The 17,594-nt window shown below is 33.3% G+C and overlaps 1 protein-coding gene across 2 annotated transcripts in view; it reads left to right on the top strand.

The window, feature by feature from the left end:
- The window catches only part of LOC126823843 (doublecortin domain-containing protein 1), a 32,453-nt gene extending 16,297 nt beyond the window's left edge, over positions 1 to 16,156 (top strand). For both annotated transcript variants that reach the window (XM_050552867.2, XM_050552868.2), the window contains exons 24-41: positions 15 to 161; positions 484 to 730; positions 1,297 to 1,483; positions 2,005 to 2,157; positions 2,486 to 2,677; positions 3,306 to 3,520; positions 3,999 to 4,069; positions 4,443 to 4,599; positions 5,158 to 5,417; positions 6,297 to 6,474; positions 7,161 to 7,415; positions 8,202 to 8,345; positions 8,648 to 8,749; positions 10,272 to 10,408; positions 10,945 to 11,040; positions 12,072 to 12,221; positions 12,883 to 13,068; positions 13,826 to 16,156. In XM_050552867.2, coding sequence (XP_050408824.1) covers positions 15 to 161; positions 484 to 730; positions 1,297 to 1,483; positions 2,005 to 2,157; positions 2,486 to 2,677; positions 3,306 to 3,520; positions 3,999 to 4,069; positions 4,443 to 4,599; positions 5,158 to 5,417; positions 6,297 to 6,474; positions 7,161 to 7,415; positions 8,202 to 8,345; positions 8,648 to 8,749; positions 10,272 to 10,408; positions 10,945 to 11,040; positions 12,072 to 12,221; positions 12,883 to 13,068; positions 13,826 to 13,903 — 2,955 coding nt within the window. In that variant the 3' untranslated portion in view covers positions 13,904 to 16,156. The remainder of the gene's footprint in view (positions 1 to 14; positions 162 to 483; positions 731 to 1,296; positions 1,484 to 2,004; positions 2,158 to 2,485; positions 2,678 to 3,305; positions 3,521 to 3,998; positions 4,070 to 4,442; positions 4,600 to 5,157; positions 5,418 to 6,296; positions 6,475 to 7,160; positions 7,416 to 8,201; positions 8,346 to 8,647; positions 8,750 to 10,271; positions 10,409 to 10,944; positions 11,041 to 12,071; positions 12,222 to 12,882; positions 13,069 to 13,825) is intronic.
- The last annotated feature ends 1,438 nt before the right edge of the window (positions 16,157 to 17,594 follow it).

Below are 17,594 nucleotides of genomic sequence, written 5' to 3'. Positions count from 1 at the left end.
TTTTTGTGTTTTAGATGATGAAAGATCATAGTAAGAAGAATAAAGTTGATAAAAAAACTGGTCGAGTACATAGACATGATGAAGATGATGATAATTCAAATGATATAGACTTTCAACTACATTGTATTGATTTAACTTTAAGTCAACTAGAATTTATAATAGTGAGTAGTACTAGATTTTACTAGAGTAATTATTACTAATCTAACTGTAGTTTACTAGGGTAAGTAATACTCATCAAACTAGAGTAAACAGACCTGATCTAACTAGAGTAAACAGAACTGATCTAACTAGAGTAAACAGAACTGATCTAACTAGAGTAAACAGAACTGATCTAACTAGAGTAAACAGACTGATCTAGCTAGAGTAAACACACCTGATCTAACTAGAGTAAACAGAACTGATCTAACTAGAGTTTACCTAGAGTAAACAGTACTGAGCTAACAGTTTACTGATTCTGATGTTTCAATATTTATTAAATTTCAGTTCCTTGATTCTTGTACATCTATGTTAGATCTACCGTTTGCTGCCAGACGTTTATTTGACGAAAAAGGAAAAGAACATTTTAGTTTAAAAACTGTTGTTAGAGATCAAATAGTTTATATAACTTGTGGTGAGAATTGGTCCGATCCTAAATTAACTAAGGAAGAACAACAGAAACGTCACTACCTGTCTCAAGTAGCACATGATGTAAATAAAATAGAACAGTTCTGTGCTCTTAGACATCCAGAAAGTAAGTACATATAGCAGAAACTTTAGCTATAGTTTTAAGAGGCGTTAATACTTGCTCAAAAAAATATAATTTAGTAATTTTGAAAAATATCATACTCAAAATAGGTGTATATCTAATTATTGTTTGTAATCCTCTGGAATAATCTATTTAGAGTAAGGCTTTGGAATGAGCATTCTATACACTCCTTGAAAATCACTAAATATAAATATAAATAATTTGAAACTTTGATTGTCTTGGTTGTTTTGAAAGATAAAAACATTTCAGATTTAGAATCTAATTGAAAAATCACCAATGTAACTAGTCATGTCACACAAAATTTTAAAATATTTTTACCAATTATTTGCATCTCGATTTTAGACTGTAGTCATTTCTATCTGTTGCTGAACAGGGTCTAGTGTTTCGGATGGGGTGAAAAATCAAGGTCCTGTGTACACACTGTATGGTGTATGCCCATCTTCATTAGCCTATTCGGTGCAGAAAAGCTGGACATTAAACCTCATTTTATTTCTATACTAACACGTATTTCACTCACATATATTATGATATATTTATCTTTGTGTTAATAGAGTTTGTGATAGAAATAGAAGGTAATTTGGTACCTAATGCTCGAGTTCTCATCAATAAAGAATGGAATAGAGATGAACATTTACGTGTAAGTCAGTCTATGGAAGAGAAACCACCCACACCACAACTAGCCCCACCACTACCACCACAACAAGAAAATATAGATACAGAAGAAGCTCTAGCTCAGATGTATGTAGAAATAAAATATTACCAATGCATTCTAAATGTTGCTAATATTCCAAGATTTGTTCTTGGTTCATTTGGACAAGTTTTTATTCCATAATGTCCAACAAATACAAAATACTAAACACAATCTTTATCTTTACACAAGTGAAGACAAAATAACATTGATTTTACTAAAAATAGAATAGAAGGTACATTGGACAATTTCTAAAGGATTTTTCTGATTGGTTAAATGTCAGAAGAAAGATTTATTTTGTGTCATTTTCTAACCGAAATCCATTCACTTGATTTGATATTTGTTTATTTAGTGCAGTGTCTATTTTCTGTCTTGTCCGTAGGTTTATCTTTTAGATTTTTGTTATGCGTGTAGTGCGGTCCTCCTGAACTTACTATTAGGGAACAGATTAATGTAATCCTTAGTTTATGTCTGATTTTTAATGAAAAAAAGCAGAGAATGCAGCTTTTGGATTTTCAGTAAAAATATTTATTAGTTATAATCATCCATAATTTTCTATGAAATTGTACAGGACAGCAAGACAAAGAGCCAACCTAAAATCTGAACAACGATTGAATGCATTAAAATGGCCGTGGGAAAGATTGGTTAATGTAAGTGGAAGTTTTGATTATGAAGATCCAGAAGCTAAGAAATATACAGATAAAGAATTGTATGAAAAATTCAAGTAAGTTCTAAAATATATATTCTTTTCTCTTGTAATATTTTTGATGATAAACTAAGATTTTTTGCAGACTTAAAGATCTGAATCCTTGTGAAATTTTTTTCACAAAGTTAAAAAAAAACATTGCACCTCATGATTAGATATTAATGGTAATTTCAGTCAACTCAATTCTGGGTTAATACCATGTTGGAATTCAGACCATTCTTACAAATTGTTGTCTGGAGAATCCATGTGGATGTTTTTGAAAATTATTGAATTTCCAAGCCCACATCCTTATTAGTATCAATTAACATGAACAGTGTTATTAATCTATGATTAATTGTATTTACAGGCCCAAGTCATCACCAAGACTCTCACGAGATGTATTACAGACATTTTCTTATGAAGATGGTTATATAGCTTCTACAGCCAATAGAAATCTTGTATTAGCTGTAATTGAAGAGGAATGTCGTATGAACGACGTTTTATTAGTAAAGCGTATGCCGGATGATATTAATCAAAAATGGGTCATGACACAACATGGGTAAGTTTTGTTCATATGATCTAGAAAATTCTTTCTTTTACAATGAGTTAAAAAAAAAAAAAATGAAGTTTTAAATTTGTGAGCAGAAAGTCACAGTTTTAAGATCTGAAATGTTGATGTGATATCTATGAACCTGCTGAAGAAAATATGGCCTTGATATCATTGAGGATGTCAAAGGCACACAAGAGTAGTATCCAGATCATTCACTTCACGGCAGATAAGGAGGAATATTGAAATGGGCTTTGTCAATGTATTATTTCATAAACCGTTCATGATATCTTTTTGAAACTTTGTACAAACATGAATTTAGTTGTGAGGCTTTTGCTCATAAGACATTTCTCAAATTTAATCTTTTTTTTATTTTATGGTGGATGACTGTGACTTTTTGGTGATATTCACTTTGCTTTAGGACATTTTCTTTATCACAATGATTTAACAAGTGTTCGTTATTTGACCCGGCAAAAAAATACAAATAAAATAACTGTACCTTTGGATGTTCTTTGTAGTGATATCACACCATAAACTCCACTTGATGTATTTCATGTATACGAATTATTGTTTTCAGCTAAAAATCATTTTTGTATATACATCAAGTCCTTAAAAGGTGTTTATTTTAATTTACTTTCAGTGAAATCCGTTCTAAATGTTACCAAAATCTGGTTTTAACCGTTTCTATGCCTAGTTTAGAGAACACAGAAAGTGGTCATCTCATGACCTTTGTCGGTTGTCCTGTGATACTACAAACTCGACGAACCAATCAGTTTGGTAAAGCTCATCAGCGATGGCATTATGATGCTGAATCTGGACTGATCCAAGCTTTTCATACTGAATTACCAGATAAAGGTAAGAATATACCTGGTTTGTTTACTTTGAACATTTTTCTGAGTGATAAATAATTCAGCTGTGTTTTAAAACAAGCCTAATCATCCTAGGGCAGAAGTGGTATTGATTTCCCATGAACAGTAAATCCTGTCTGTTAAATCAATACCTACCGGTAGTTAAAAATCAAAAATGAATATTATATATATGAAAATGAATGTTATTCATATGAAAATAAATGTTATTCTTATGAAGATTGAATACATAAATATGTTATATATGAAAATGAATATTATATATGAAAATGAATGTTATTCATATATATATGAAAATGAATGTTATTCATAGGAAAATGAATGTTATTCTTATGAAGATTAAATATATATAATATGTATGAAAATGAATATTTTATATATGAAAGAAAATGAATATTTTATATATCTTATATATAAAGATAAAATAGATGAAAATGAAGATTAAATTGAAACTTTCTGTTTTGTAGAAATAACGGCAGCTAATCAAGCTGATGTCTGTACGTTTGCTATTGCTCAGACAGCACAGATAGATCAACCGGTAATATATCATTTATTTAACGTCACTGTATTTCATTCTTTGACTAATTACCTAACTTGTATGATCTTTATATGTTAAAATATCACCATCTGTTGCAATATATTTGTTTCTTTCCTATAAATAGTAATGGCAAATTTTAAAGAGTATCATTTTATATCTTAGAATGGAATGATCTCCTTCATCCATTCTAAACTAGGTATTTTAATTAAGAGATTGCAGTTAGATCATTAGCTTTATTAAGACTATCGGGAGAAATATTTTGAATCATCAGTAAAATCTCGATGAGTGAATATGAGGGAGACACAGCAAGGATTTAATATATTGCTTCTCTGGCTATAAAGGTTATCTAAATGTATTTTGTTTTTATTTTTAGGGTTATTCTGTCGAGATACCAACAAAATCTAACAATAATAATCGCTCTAATTATATAGAGATAAAAGTGTGTATATCATGTGCAAGAGCGATGCGGGGTCGTTATAAAATAACTAAACTAAAAGCTAACACACCTTTCTCTTGTGCTATGGGTACTGGTGAGTTTTCTTTCTTTATTTCATGTATCCATGAAAACATTGTAATTTTCCTGCATTAATCTAATATTTGAAAATGATAAGTTGTTTTTTACGTCTATACCATTTTGGATATTTTTCATATCTTATGTTCATGGAAATGTATTTATACCTTTTGTATAAAGTAGGCAAGGGATATATTACATTAATGTTCATCTCTTTGTCCGTCTGCCACAAATTGTTTTCTGAGCTTAACCAAGATTTTTAACACAAAATTGTTAGGCTTACACTTGTATTTGGAGAATATTTCTGGGGGGAAAACTGAAAACTAGTTGAATAACAGAATAAAAATTAAAACTAGGAATTTATTAATCTGAAAATCATTAATAAATTCTATATCTATTCAATTCTTGAATACTGCAATTAATAAACACATACTAAAAACAATGCTACTTACATGTAAACAGTGCTTTCTTTTTCCAAATGGTTTGATATAATAAAAAAAAATATATATTGAAAAATAGATGTAATAATAATTTTATGTAATGTTTGTATCTAAATAAATACTTTTTAATTTCACAGCCAAAAAACTTAGACTCAAACAAATTGGAAGTTTCCGAATTTTGAATGGTAAGGTTGACCTTTCAACCCATGAGGCAGAAATAACATTAGCAAGGTGGCAGCAGAAACTAGAGAATCTACAAAAAGAAGCCAATGCCTCAATCATAGCTAAAGAGATATCAGCTTCTAGAAACGTTAAAAATGTGAAAATATTGGCATATAAAAATGGTGAAGGAAGATTACGACCAGGAGAAATAATTTGTGGTTCTAGTATTCAAGGTGTAAGTAGATTTGTCTTTTAAATTCATTCTAAAGAAAGTATATGATTATTAAGGATACATTATGTAAGACTTAGATAAATAGCTGGCTATGACAGTTCAAAAATGATAATGCAAAATGTATATATTGAAAATTTCATTTAGATTTCTCTGTTGCGAGCGAAGATATTAGCCTTTGAAGGTTTTACAAGATGTGTGCATTAATTGCAACCACAGTACTAGTTGTTCGAAGCTAAGCCTTGCTTCTCCATTTTTAAATTAAATCATAAATGGCTGAACCATTCTAATCTACTTAATGTCGGAGAAATACGATGGCATCGAGAGATGATTATGGTCTGTCATATTAATAAATGTCTAATTAATAGTTTATATTACATTTTGGGCCTAAAGAAAGACCAGCAATAGGCAGATTTACCTCTTGCATAATGTATGTTTAATTATGAAGTATGAACTAGCAGAAGTATTATTAGTTTAGGAAAAATAAAGCAGGCTGTGTGAAATGACCAGAAGGCTACATTGGCTTCAGATACCATAACTCAAGTGAAAATTGAATGATTTGAATAATTTTTGAGCCAAGATGTTTTTGTGGACCAGGTACTTGTTCCACAGGTGCTACTCATCTTGTTGTTCTTAGAGGACAACGATGATCTGCGAAAAAAGCTGAAGGCTCCTCCAATTCCTGTATGATCGACATACTTTATTGTTCCTTGAAAGACTTTGATTTCATATGTGACATCACAGTTCCAAGATGGCTGTTATTACGTCATAGTCATCTCCAGGTCCATATTACGGAGATAGTTCTTTCAAAATAAAATTTCATTGTGGTTAGTCTTTAACTTGATATTTAACCTTTATTCTGACATGTAAGTTTCATTATTTCAGTTATTAAATCAGTGTATGAAGAGATTAGGATTAAACAATGCTGCTAGAAGATTATATACAGAAGATGGATTAATTATGTTAGATATAGATGATCTCATACAGTATGCTCTAGAGAATTATAAAAACTCGATGGTCGATAAACTAGAAAAAATGATGACAGAAAACGGCGAGGTGCAAGGTATGTGAATCTGCTGGTTACTTTTAATCTGTTGAAGTTACTGGATAAGCACTAAAGAGGAAAAGCCGTTTTTAAGTTGTTTCAAAATATGTTTAATTTTGAATCTGGAATCTTGCATTTTTGTGATAGAGAATCAAGTTCTGTCAGTCCCTGTAAGCTTTGAGTAGAATTCTAAATTAACATAAACAAAGACAGTGAACATGTTTCTGCTTGTCATATGTATTTGGTGATAGGTTGAGTTATTTTCTTATCCAGTTGGTGATTGGTTGAGATATTTTTTTATCCATTGGTGATGGGTTGAGATATTTTCTTTTCCATTTGTTGATGGGTTGAGATAATATTTTTATCCATTTGGTGATTAGTTGAGATATTTCCTTATCCATTAATTTAGTGATAGGTTGAGATATTTTCTTATGCATTATGTGACTGGTTGAGAATTATGAATTTTGTGATCCATTTGGTGATAGATTGGGATATTTTCTTATCCATTTGGTGATAGTTTGGGATATTTTCTTTCCTATTGATCACTTCTTTTAACATCGTAAATTCTTGCATTTCCTTGATTTTTAATGTAATCAAATTTTAATTTGCAAATATTAAACAGTGTTCCAAATAATTTACTTGATTGTGGACTCTTAGGTTATCTGCCTTGTCAGACTTAATTGTAGTTTTGTATTTTTGGACAGTTTCAGATGAAGAAGATATAACATCAACACAACAAAATCATGTGCAAGAACAATTTAACCACTTTCAAGAAAGATCAGAGATAGACCTCAATACACCATTACAACGTGCCATGCAAAATATAGAACAGGATGAAGAAGATGAACGGGGTGATAATGAGAGGGGTGAAAGTGAGAGAGGTCAATCAGAATTTCAAGACCCTGTAGAAAACGGTCAGGAACTTACAGACGCAGAACATTTAAATGTCCGAGAAGCAGGTAGGTGAAGCATAATTGATTCTAAAGTAGATCCAGAGGCTTAGATTCTAGAATCTTTCAAATACTTTACATGATTAGAAATGTTGGTAGGCTTACTCTTTCTATAACATATGGGGGGTCATGGTGACTAAGTTGGTAAAATGTTGGCTCGCTAGTCTGGAGTTCGGGTGTTCGATCCCTGCATTGGGCGAGAAAGTTCATCCAGATTTTCCGGCATGGTTTCCTCTTGTCTAGTCGTTCGGATGGGACGAAAAACCGAGGTCCCGTGTACATATTGGCGTGCACATAATAGATCTCTTGACAGTTGGAATTTGATACAAGAGTAGGCTGTAGTGCTACTGTCCTGGCAAAATGTCCCTCATGGTGTATGCCCGTCTTCATTAGCCCAGTTCGGAGCAGAACAGTATGACATTAAACCCCATTTCATTTCTATAACACATGATACCACTTCTCGTAATCGGCAGTTCATATAACTTAAATAGACTACAGAATATCAAGAGTCAGTAGGTAATGGAAGAAAAGTATCAAGATGATAGCTTGAAAGTAGTGATATGCACACTTATGCATGGTTTTATGATATTAGGGAGATAGGCAGGACCTGGTATAGTGCATGTGTATACATTTCAATCATTTGTCTTCTGAATGAATAAAAGATTGAATCCTCATTTGTTTTTGTTCTCATCTTGAAATAGTCAACAAAGCTTTTGTTATTTGTTAACTATTTACTTATTGATTGCTAAAGAATATAGATAGATGTATTGTATTTATATTTTTTCATAATTATAGAAGTTGATGATAAAGAAGCTGAAAAAATTCAACGACGAAGAGATCATTTACTAAGTCAGATCAAGTTACCTACTCTTGATACTATTCTACGTTATCCAATAGAAATCTGGGTTTCAAGTGGCAAGTCTTTTGTACCTCCTGAAGGTAATATATGTATTATTATTCTGTAATATTTTTTTTGTATTTGTGCACGTTTTATATTCAAATTAAAAGTATTTCATTGATTTTGGGCTCTCTAATGAAAACCTAGGTTTTTTTAGTTCTTGCCTCTCTTCACCAAGCTATTTCAAGTTAAGCACATTTTCAATGCCTGGCAATACTTTGTTTTTCTTTGTAACAAATTTGTATTTAATCATGTTTTATTTTATAGCTTAGTGTTATATATGTTTTATAGCTTAGTGTTATCTATGTTGCTTGTTAAAATGATTAATTGTTTTTTTTTATAGTTGTTGAATCTAAAGAAGTTAATAGAAAGAAGAGAAGAGCTTTCCGTGCCCAGGTGTCACTAGAATTAGATTTAGAAAAACATGTACTAAGACAGATGAAAGGTAAAACATTATTTTTATATTCATTTCTGATATTCTAAATAACAAAATAAAGCTTCACGATATGTTAATCCTGAAATTATTTATCAGTGTTAATAAATCTTAATCTCTGTTCTTCTTTACATCCTCCTGTTTCCTCCCACTGCTAAAGACCCCTACGCGAAGCGAATTATTGAAATAAAATTGAATCATGTGTTAGTCCCGAAATGACCTAGTTTGTGTCGAGTGGAAGTTAAACCCCATGATCTCTCTCTCTCTCTCTCTGTTCTTTACATAATGATAATTTTGGTGATTTTATCGATTTATGTTATCTGTCTGTCTGTTCGGGGTTGACGGCTACGCTAGGTCTGCCCCGAGTCTGAAATTTGGGGTATAGGGGTAACTCGGACCGGGACGTAACATAGGCCAGGTGGCGTTAGTCTACCATTTCCGGTTTCTGAGTTATGATCCCCGAGCGAAGCCGGTCTGTTCGGGGTTGGCGGCTACACTAGGTCTGCCCCGAGTCGGAAATTTGGGGTATAGGGGTAGCTCGGACCGGGGAGTAACATAGGCCAGGTGGCGTTAGTCTACCACTTCCGGTTTCGGAGTTATGACCCCCGAGCGAAGTCTGTCTGTTCGGGGTTGGCGGCTACATCTGCCCCGAGTCTGAAATTTGGGGTATAGGGGTAGCTCGGACCTGGGAGTAACATAGGCCAGGTGGCGTTAGTCTACCTCTTCCGGTTTCGGAGTTATGACCCCCGAGCGAAGCCGGTCTGTTCGGGGTTAGCAGCTACACTAGGTCTGCCCCGAGTCTGAAATTTGGGGTATAGGGGTAGCTCGGACCGGGGAGTAACATAGGCCAGGTGGCCTTAGTCTACCACTTCCGGTTTCGGAGTTATGACCCCCAAGCGAAGTCTGTCTGTTCGTAGTTGGCGGCTACACTAGGTCTGCCCCGAGTCTGAAATTTGGGGTTTAGGGGTAGCTCAGATCGGGGAGTAACATAGGCCAGGTGGCGTTAGTCTACCACTTTCAGTTTCGGAGTTATGACCCCCGAGCGAAGCCGGTCTGTTCGGGGTTGGCAGCTATACTAGGTCTGCCCCGAGTCTGAAATTTGGGGTATAGGGGTAGCTCGGACCGGGGAGTAACATAGGCCAGGTGGCGTTAGTCTACCACTTCCGGTTCGGAGTTATGACCCCCGAGCGAAGTCTGTCTGTTCGTAGTTGGCGGCTACACTAGGTCTGCCCCGAGTTCGAAATTTGGGGTTTAGGGGTAGCTCAGATCGGGGAGTAACATAGGCCAGGTGGCGTTAGTCTACCACTTTCGGTTTAGGAGTTATGACCCCCGAGCGAAGCCGGTCTGTTCGGGGGTTGGCAGCTACACTAGGTCTGCCCCGAGTCTGAAATTATGGGTATAGGGGTATCTCTGACCGGGGAGTAACATAGGCCAGGTGGCGTTAGTCTACTACTTCCGGTTTCGGAGTTATGACCCCCGAGCGAAGCCGGGTATCCTGCTAGTTAGATATAAATTATTTTATGGACTATTGCAGGTCGTCGTATTGAGTCACAGAAACCTGGTGAATATCGTTCTACATTAAGTAGTAAACAGCCGGTTGTTAAGGAAGGTAATTGGGAACAACCAACAGTTGAAGAAAAAATCAAACATGATACCGTTAATAAATTAGAGGTAAACAAACATCTTCATCTTATATACTGATTATTTTTCGAGAGATTTCACCATCTGCTCTCCTGATTTTTTTCATGGCTAAACCAGATGCCAATTCTTGTTGCTCTTGGGTTCTAGTCTTCTAGTAAAATCTGGTCTGTTGTACTCAAGCATTAAGGTTACTAGACTCTTAATTAGAATTAACTTGTGGGATTCTTCAAGCCCAGTTTCAATTTGTCGGTGGTGGTAGAACTCGCGGGACTGACAATTAAAGTGTTGTCCAGTTGGTTGTATGGCACAACAAAATGTGGTCCACTAACTGGAGAGCACATAAAAGAACCCTTAATATTTGGGATTCAGTGAAGAGTTGGTGAAAATGCTGCTAGCTGGGTAAAATTCTCCCCTACAACATTAATGATGTGTTAATTTCCAAATAACCAAAGTATTTTGTTGCTGAGGCGTTAAAGTCCTTATCTCTCTCATAGTATTATGTTACAGTGATAATTTTTTGCTAAATATATTTCTTTATTATGAGCTATTGTTTCTGCCCTTTTTAGACTCATCTAAATGAAATTCGTAGTAACCAGAAAACAGGAAGTGTAGCAACTTTAAATGTTCGATCAACCAGAAAACTATACCATACACCAACAACAGTATGTATTTATACTATTATATTTCAGTAGAACAAATGAAAGTATTTTGTCACAGGGGACTAATTTTTGGGAAATTGTTTAACAACTTTCCTCAATCTTTTTGATTGAAATTTGACTTTCTGTTCTCACCTATAATTATTTGTCATACTTTATTATTTACCGGAGGTGTGGCGGCTCAGTGAGGTTCTTGCAAGGAACAGTGTCTAGTCCTGTGGATTGTACCAAATAAACAAGGTCCTGTGTACACCTTGGCATCTGACAAGGACAGCTGTCTAGTCCTTCGGATGATACGAAAAACCGAGGTCCCGTGTATACATTGGAATGCACGTAAAAGATACCTTGGCGGTTGAAATTCGATATAAGAGCAGGCGATAGTGCCTCTGCCCGGGCAAAATTTCCCTCATAGCACACTGTACGGCGTATGCCCGTCTTCATTAGCCCAGTATAGGAGCAGAACAGTAGGACGTTAAACCCCATTTCATTTCATTTCATTTCACACCTTGGCATAGGGGTGGGGGTGGATATCGGATTGGTTAGCATGTGCACCCTGTATCGTAAGGTCTGTCATTGAGTCAGCTGGTGTGGTTTCGATTCCCCGACTGTACGTAACAAGGAGCAGGATCGGCTGTCCAACCTCGTGGGTTTTCTCTGGGTCCTCCCACTGCTAAAGACCCCTACACACAAGCGAATCATTGATATAAAATTGAACCATATGTTAGTCCCAAAATGATCTGGTTTGTGTCAAGTTTGGCGCAATATAGCCCGGTTTGAGCTGGCGTGCCATTAAACATTTCATTTGGTTTGTGTTGAGTGGATGTTAAGCCCCATTTTTCTCTCTCTCTCACCTTGGCATGCAGGTTAAAGAAGCCTTGACAGTTGGCATTCAGTTGGTGTCCGGCAAACATTTCCTGCATACCACACTACATGCAGTATTGCCTTTCTTTATTAGCTCATTCTGTGCAGAAAAGTTGGACATTTCATTCATTCATTCATTCATTATTATTTACCATAATATATTATTATTTATGTAGATTCGAGTTGTAGCCTATCCTAATGGTGAAAGTACTGATAGAGCTGTGTATCTTTATGGAGCTGATATGAATGAATTGTTAGAGAATGCTACAGCTAAACTAAGTTTATGGAAGAAAGCTAAACTCATATATGATGAAGATGGCAAACAGGTAGACATTATAAATCATATTGTAATAATAGATTGGTGTTGCTAAGGTTTATCATTGACATTTGAATCACATCTTTAAAGCCAATGATTGTCATTTGTATTATTCATACATTATCTAATATTTCATATCCTAATCTACTCTAAAATTGATTATTTAACATTTAATTTAAGAAAACAAATCAAAATATCAATAGTAGATAATCTCCCGGTTTGGACTAAGTGAGATTAAAGAGGCCAATCAAACAATACTAGCTACAATTATAGATTGAGCTGGTTTGTTGTGGCCATATCCTACTTTTTTGGTCGTAGAGGATGCTGAATGTTAACAAATTCTCTATTCATTATACCTTTGTTAATACTGAACAGTAAATAAACTTCTGACAAATTTTGTAAAATATTCCATTCTTTGAACACTTGTAATTTGTCCCACGAATGTCTTTCAAGAAACTTTCTTTTTAACCTCTGATTTATTATTTTTCTTATATGTTGACAAATTTTCAATTGATCATACCTTTGTAAAAACTGAATGGAATTGAACCATTTTGGGGCTGATATTTCTATTAGTGATACAGTTTTACAATAGGGTACTGATAATGAGGAAATGTTGACTGACTTGAAAAAAAAACTCAAACTTTATTGTGCTCCATTGTTTTTTTTTTTAGATAAAAGACTTTAGTAATATCACTAGAGATCAACTTCTGTGTATATCAACCGGTAATTCATTTAAAAGACCTAAAAATTCTACACAAGATATAGAAGTTAAAGCTAACTGGGGTCGAGCTAGAAAACAATATGGACCAGAAGCTACAGATTTACGAGTTTATCCTAGTAAAAATAAAAAAGTTGATGTAAGTTATGTTAATACTAGGATGTAATTTTGTGTTGGATAGTTTTGGTATATTTCTCCTTGACTACAAAGACCCTTAATGTTATTAAAGGATTACGCCCAAATTGTTACCACTTTGACTAAACCAAATACTGGTTTGGACAAATTAGTTTTTGTGTAAAGTAGGACGTTAAACCCTATTTTATTTTTTGTGTGTAGGTAGTCTTGAAAATCATTCTGATGTTTCTGTATACCTGCATTGGAAGTATGTATTGTTAACTGGTCGATTGAGATAACATGTTGCATATATTTTGCATGAACATCCAGTTACCATATACAAAATATCCTTGAATTTCAGTTGAGATCCTTAATTTTGTTTCAAATGTCTTCAATTCCTTTTAAATATGAGATTATGACGATAGTTGGTAATGTTTTGGTTATTTTTAAGATGAAAAATTGTAACTTTAGGCTAAAAAAATGTCCTTGAAAATCCTTGAATTTGACGTATATTTATCCTTGAATATCCTTGAAAAAATGTTTGACGAAGCCCCGGGAACCCTGTATAAATGTTGTCAATGGGTAATAATAATTTTAGAATATATATATAATCATTATATGCATTGTGATACATGTTTAGATTTCAATATATAACAATAAAGCTATACTTTATTACAAAAATAGTTAATTTCTAAGAGAATAATTTTTTCTATTTCTAGAGCAGTACTAACAGCCATTTTGTAACTACTTGTACTTGAGAGTTGTACAATTTATTTTTTCAGGTTGATCCATTTGGTCCACCAGAGTTAGCCCTACCTGTGACTATAGTAGATAAAGAGGATACACCTAGTGGTAGATAGAAGAATTTAATATTATAAAATATATATTTTATTACTTATATCAACCAGTGCTGATAGTATATATATTTATTAATTTAATATTTATCTATTTGTGTAGCTCTTCATTGCGATCTCAATTACATAGACAGAAAATACTGTTTATTTTATCACTGAATACACATTCAAAATCATAGTAAATGTAGCCAATCTCATCACCAAATAGTGAGCAAATACAGCGAAGTTTAGGAAACCATGGTGTTAAGGAGACTTGTATATTATATCTAGATCTAATTATATAAACCTTGTTGTTACAGAGAATTATATATTATATATAGATTTAATTATATAAACCATGGTATTACAAAGAATTAAATATTATATCTACATCTAATAATATAAACCATGGTGTTATAGAGAATTATATTTCATATGATCTACATGGTGTTACAGAGAATTATATAATATATCTACATGTAATTATATAAGCTATGGTATTATAGAGAATTATATCTAGATCTAATTATATAAACTGTGGTGTTGTAGAGAATTATATTTCATATACTATTTAGATCTGATTATATCAACAATTGTAATATGTATTAAAAGCAACATTCACAGATTACCACATGCTTTTAGATGCAGAGATTGTTTTTTATTTCTAACTGTACATATTTATTGAATTTATATCAATTGTTTATCCTTTTTTAAAGTTTATATTTATTCCTTAGATCATTTGTTTACAATTTATTTAAATTTATTCTTGTCAATTTTAAACATCAATCCATTTTTAGAAGAAATGTATTTTTGTTTTTATAAATGTTTATTTTAAAATTTGTAATAAATTTATAATTGTTTCATAGCACTTTATTAAAATCAGCACTACCAGAATCATTCCCTCTTTAATTGATGTAATCATAACATTAGGATTAAATTCACCCATTTTCATTGTAAGTTTCTAGATGGATTTATAATGATCTCATAAACTGTCTCAAGAGTAACCAAGACAATGTTTTATTACTATATTTTACTTATTATCCAGATTGGACAGGATTTTTCATTTTAGGAGTTATTGAAGATTTAAAGAAATCTGTGAATGTTTTATGATATACATATATGGCAGCCCTATTTTCTTGGTACGCACATTGACTGAAAACAAATTATCAACATTTTAAATGTATTTTTCTTATATTTTTTGGTCTAATTTAAAAGTTGCCTCGTATTTATTTGTACTTTTTGGACAAATTAGAATTGTATTATAAACAAAGATAGCCAATGGTGTAGTCAGGTTTTTGCTAAAGAGAAGGGACCTGGTCCAACTGTCACTTCCTCAATTTCATGTTTTCGTAAGGAAGAATGCTCTTTTGGGGACCTAAGTGTAGTGTTTGACCCCTTCATAGAACCCCTAGTACATCCTGGTGTGTTATTACACTTTACCAGAATATGGTTATACACAGGGTAGTAAGTATGTAATTAAGTATTATTTATTAAAAGTGTATGTAAATATCTGACTGGTATTATTAAATATGATGTATACATAGTTTTTAGTATAACTGTAATCTCTGTATTAACTGTGATATTTTGTGATTATATTATTTCCTCTGTAAAAGTGGAAAATTTAGATTAGAAAATGTTAAATCCGTCCAGTTTAAAGTTTTATTGTGATATTTTAACATTTATGTCAACCATATTTGGTTGTATTTTTTGTTGAACTACATTGACATTTGACATATTTTCTTTGAAGGCAATGGTCAGGTCACATTGACTTATTTGGAAATCAAATTGACTGTATGGTATAACTAGTAGCCATTTTGGAATAAAACATGACTGACTGATATAGTATAACTGTTACTGGCAGAACAAGGTAGTTCTAGAAAGTAGCTCAGATTACAATATAGTTTATAATCTCTGAAAAAAATTGAATGAATTGTAATTTAATTAGATTAATATATTCCCAACTAAATGTCAATAATTCCTCAATGTTTCAGTTATTCCATTTTGTTTTAAATATCATTTAATTGAGACCTTTAATTTTTTAAATTAAATTATGATACATGTTGAACATGATGGATTATCAAAGAAAGTTGAGACAAGTTTGTGAAATCAATCAGTTGAATTTTTCTGATTATTTATTGTTTAGTATGTATTTAATGTAAACGTTGTTATTGATGTTTTATATAATGATAAAAAGCTTTCTATTTATTTCTAATCATCTATTCACAGATCACTATATAAATAAATATTCTGTTAAATAATAAATATTATAATTCTGCTACATTGATGTATTTTATCATTTATTCCTTTCTGAACTAAACAAAGTTAGGGAGGGATATTGAAATGGACTCGTCCGTCGGTATCGGTCTGGATTCCGCTTGGGCAGAATATATCATAAACAGTTCAAGATATTTACCAATTTTAGTCCGTAGTTGTACAGCACAGTGGAGCTTAGCTGCTAAACCAAACGAATGCAGATTGGAAGATTGCGAGTATATAATACCATCTAGGGGTCTGATCTAAGTCCCTGGCAATTCTTGAAACTTTGAACCTGTTTTTATTTTAAAATTGTGCACGATTTTATCCATAGGCCTCCGTAGACTAAAGATTTATCCTTTCGGGGTAAGAGCCCCGAGAATAGTTTGCAGTTTTGAGGTCATTATGCTCTAACAATTTCCCCATTGACAACTCATATTTCGCGCCTTTGGTGCCTTTTGTAAGTCTTCCTAAGGAACCAAATTCTAGTTATCATTCTGTGGTTAACAAAATCTTGTGTCCTTCCTTGTAAGCGTATTAAAGTTATCGGATTGTTGAGGAGACCGCTTTATCGTAAATACATAATATATACTATCATCATAACCACAGTTTTTTGATATACGAATTCTGTAATGTTGTTAAATATAATATTAACGCAAGCCAGCTGATACACATGTTCCTGAAGCAACGACTGCGAGTTTCACAACATCTGGCTTTGGTAAGATGTACGTAGTTAAAGCGAGATCAAGCCTTCTATTGAAGACATATTCCTGAAGCAATGGCCCGAGAAATCCCTCTCTGGCCATTCCTGGATACTTGAGCTTTTGAGGGAGTGTGTCTTTTCTTCCCGTTTAATCAAACTATCCCAAGTACAAAAACATGACAACCCTTCGTTTAATCTGGGGTTTTCCCTATAACTTTGGACAGTGATTTAAGGTATTAAAAACGATGAAAGTACATTGTTCACCTCCAAATTGTTTACATTGTAATCGTCAATAGCCTCGTTTGTCACGCAATTAGTTTTTCTCCAATATTCTGCTGTGCACTGGTTAATCGTGAGTAAATATTTCATGAATCATGGCGTAACGTTATGTAAACAATGTGGAGCTTTGTTTAAAACCGAATGACATTGTTACGCAGTTAGGCATTGGTTGTTAATCGAACTATTGACCAGTCATAATTTGGAACAAAAATTTGCTTTCATTAAGGCAGTGCTTGAGTGGGATTAGATCTAATCAAACGAAACACTGCGAGGAGTATGATTAAAGATGGCTGATACAAGACACCATGCCAAGATGTCCGACGTCCAAAGTATCAAACAGAGATCGTCGGTGCACAAAATCATTAGCTAGTCGATACAACTTGTAGAAACACGTAGGCCTACCGCGCTACCCTGTCAAATGACAGCCACAGATAAAGTTTCGCAGAAAGGGTCATTTAAGGGACCAATTATACTGAGCGGGAA

The sequence above is a fragment of the Patella vulgata genome, chromosome 6 (assembly GCF_932274485.2).
Source record: "Patella vulgata chromosome 6, xgPatVulg1.2, whole genome shotgun sequence".
NCBI lineage: Eukaryota > Metazoa > Mollusca > Gastropoda > Patellidae > Patella > Patella vulgata.
The sequence above is the reverse complement of the archived record's forward strand: the minus strand, read 5'-3'. Positions and strand labels throughout refer to the sequence as shown.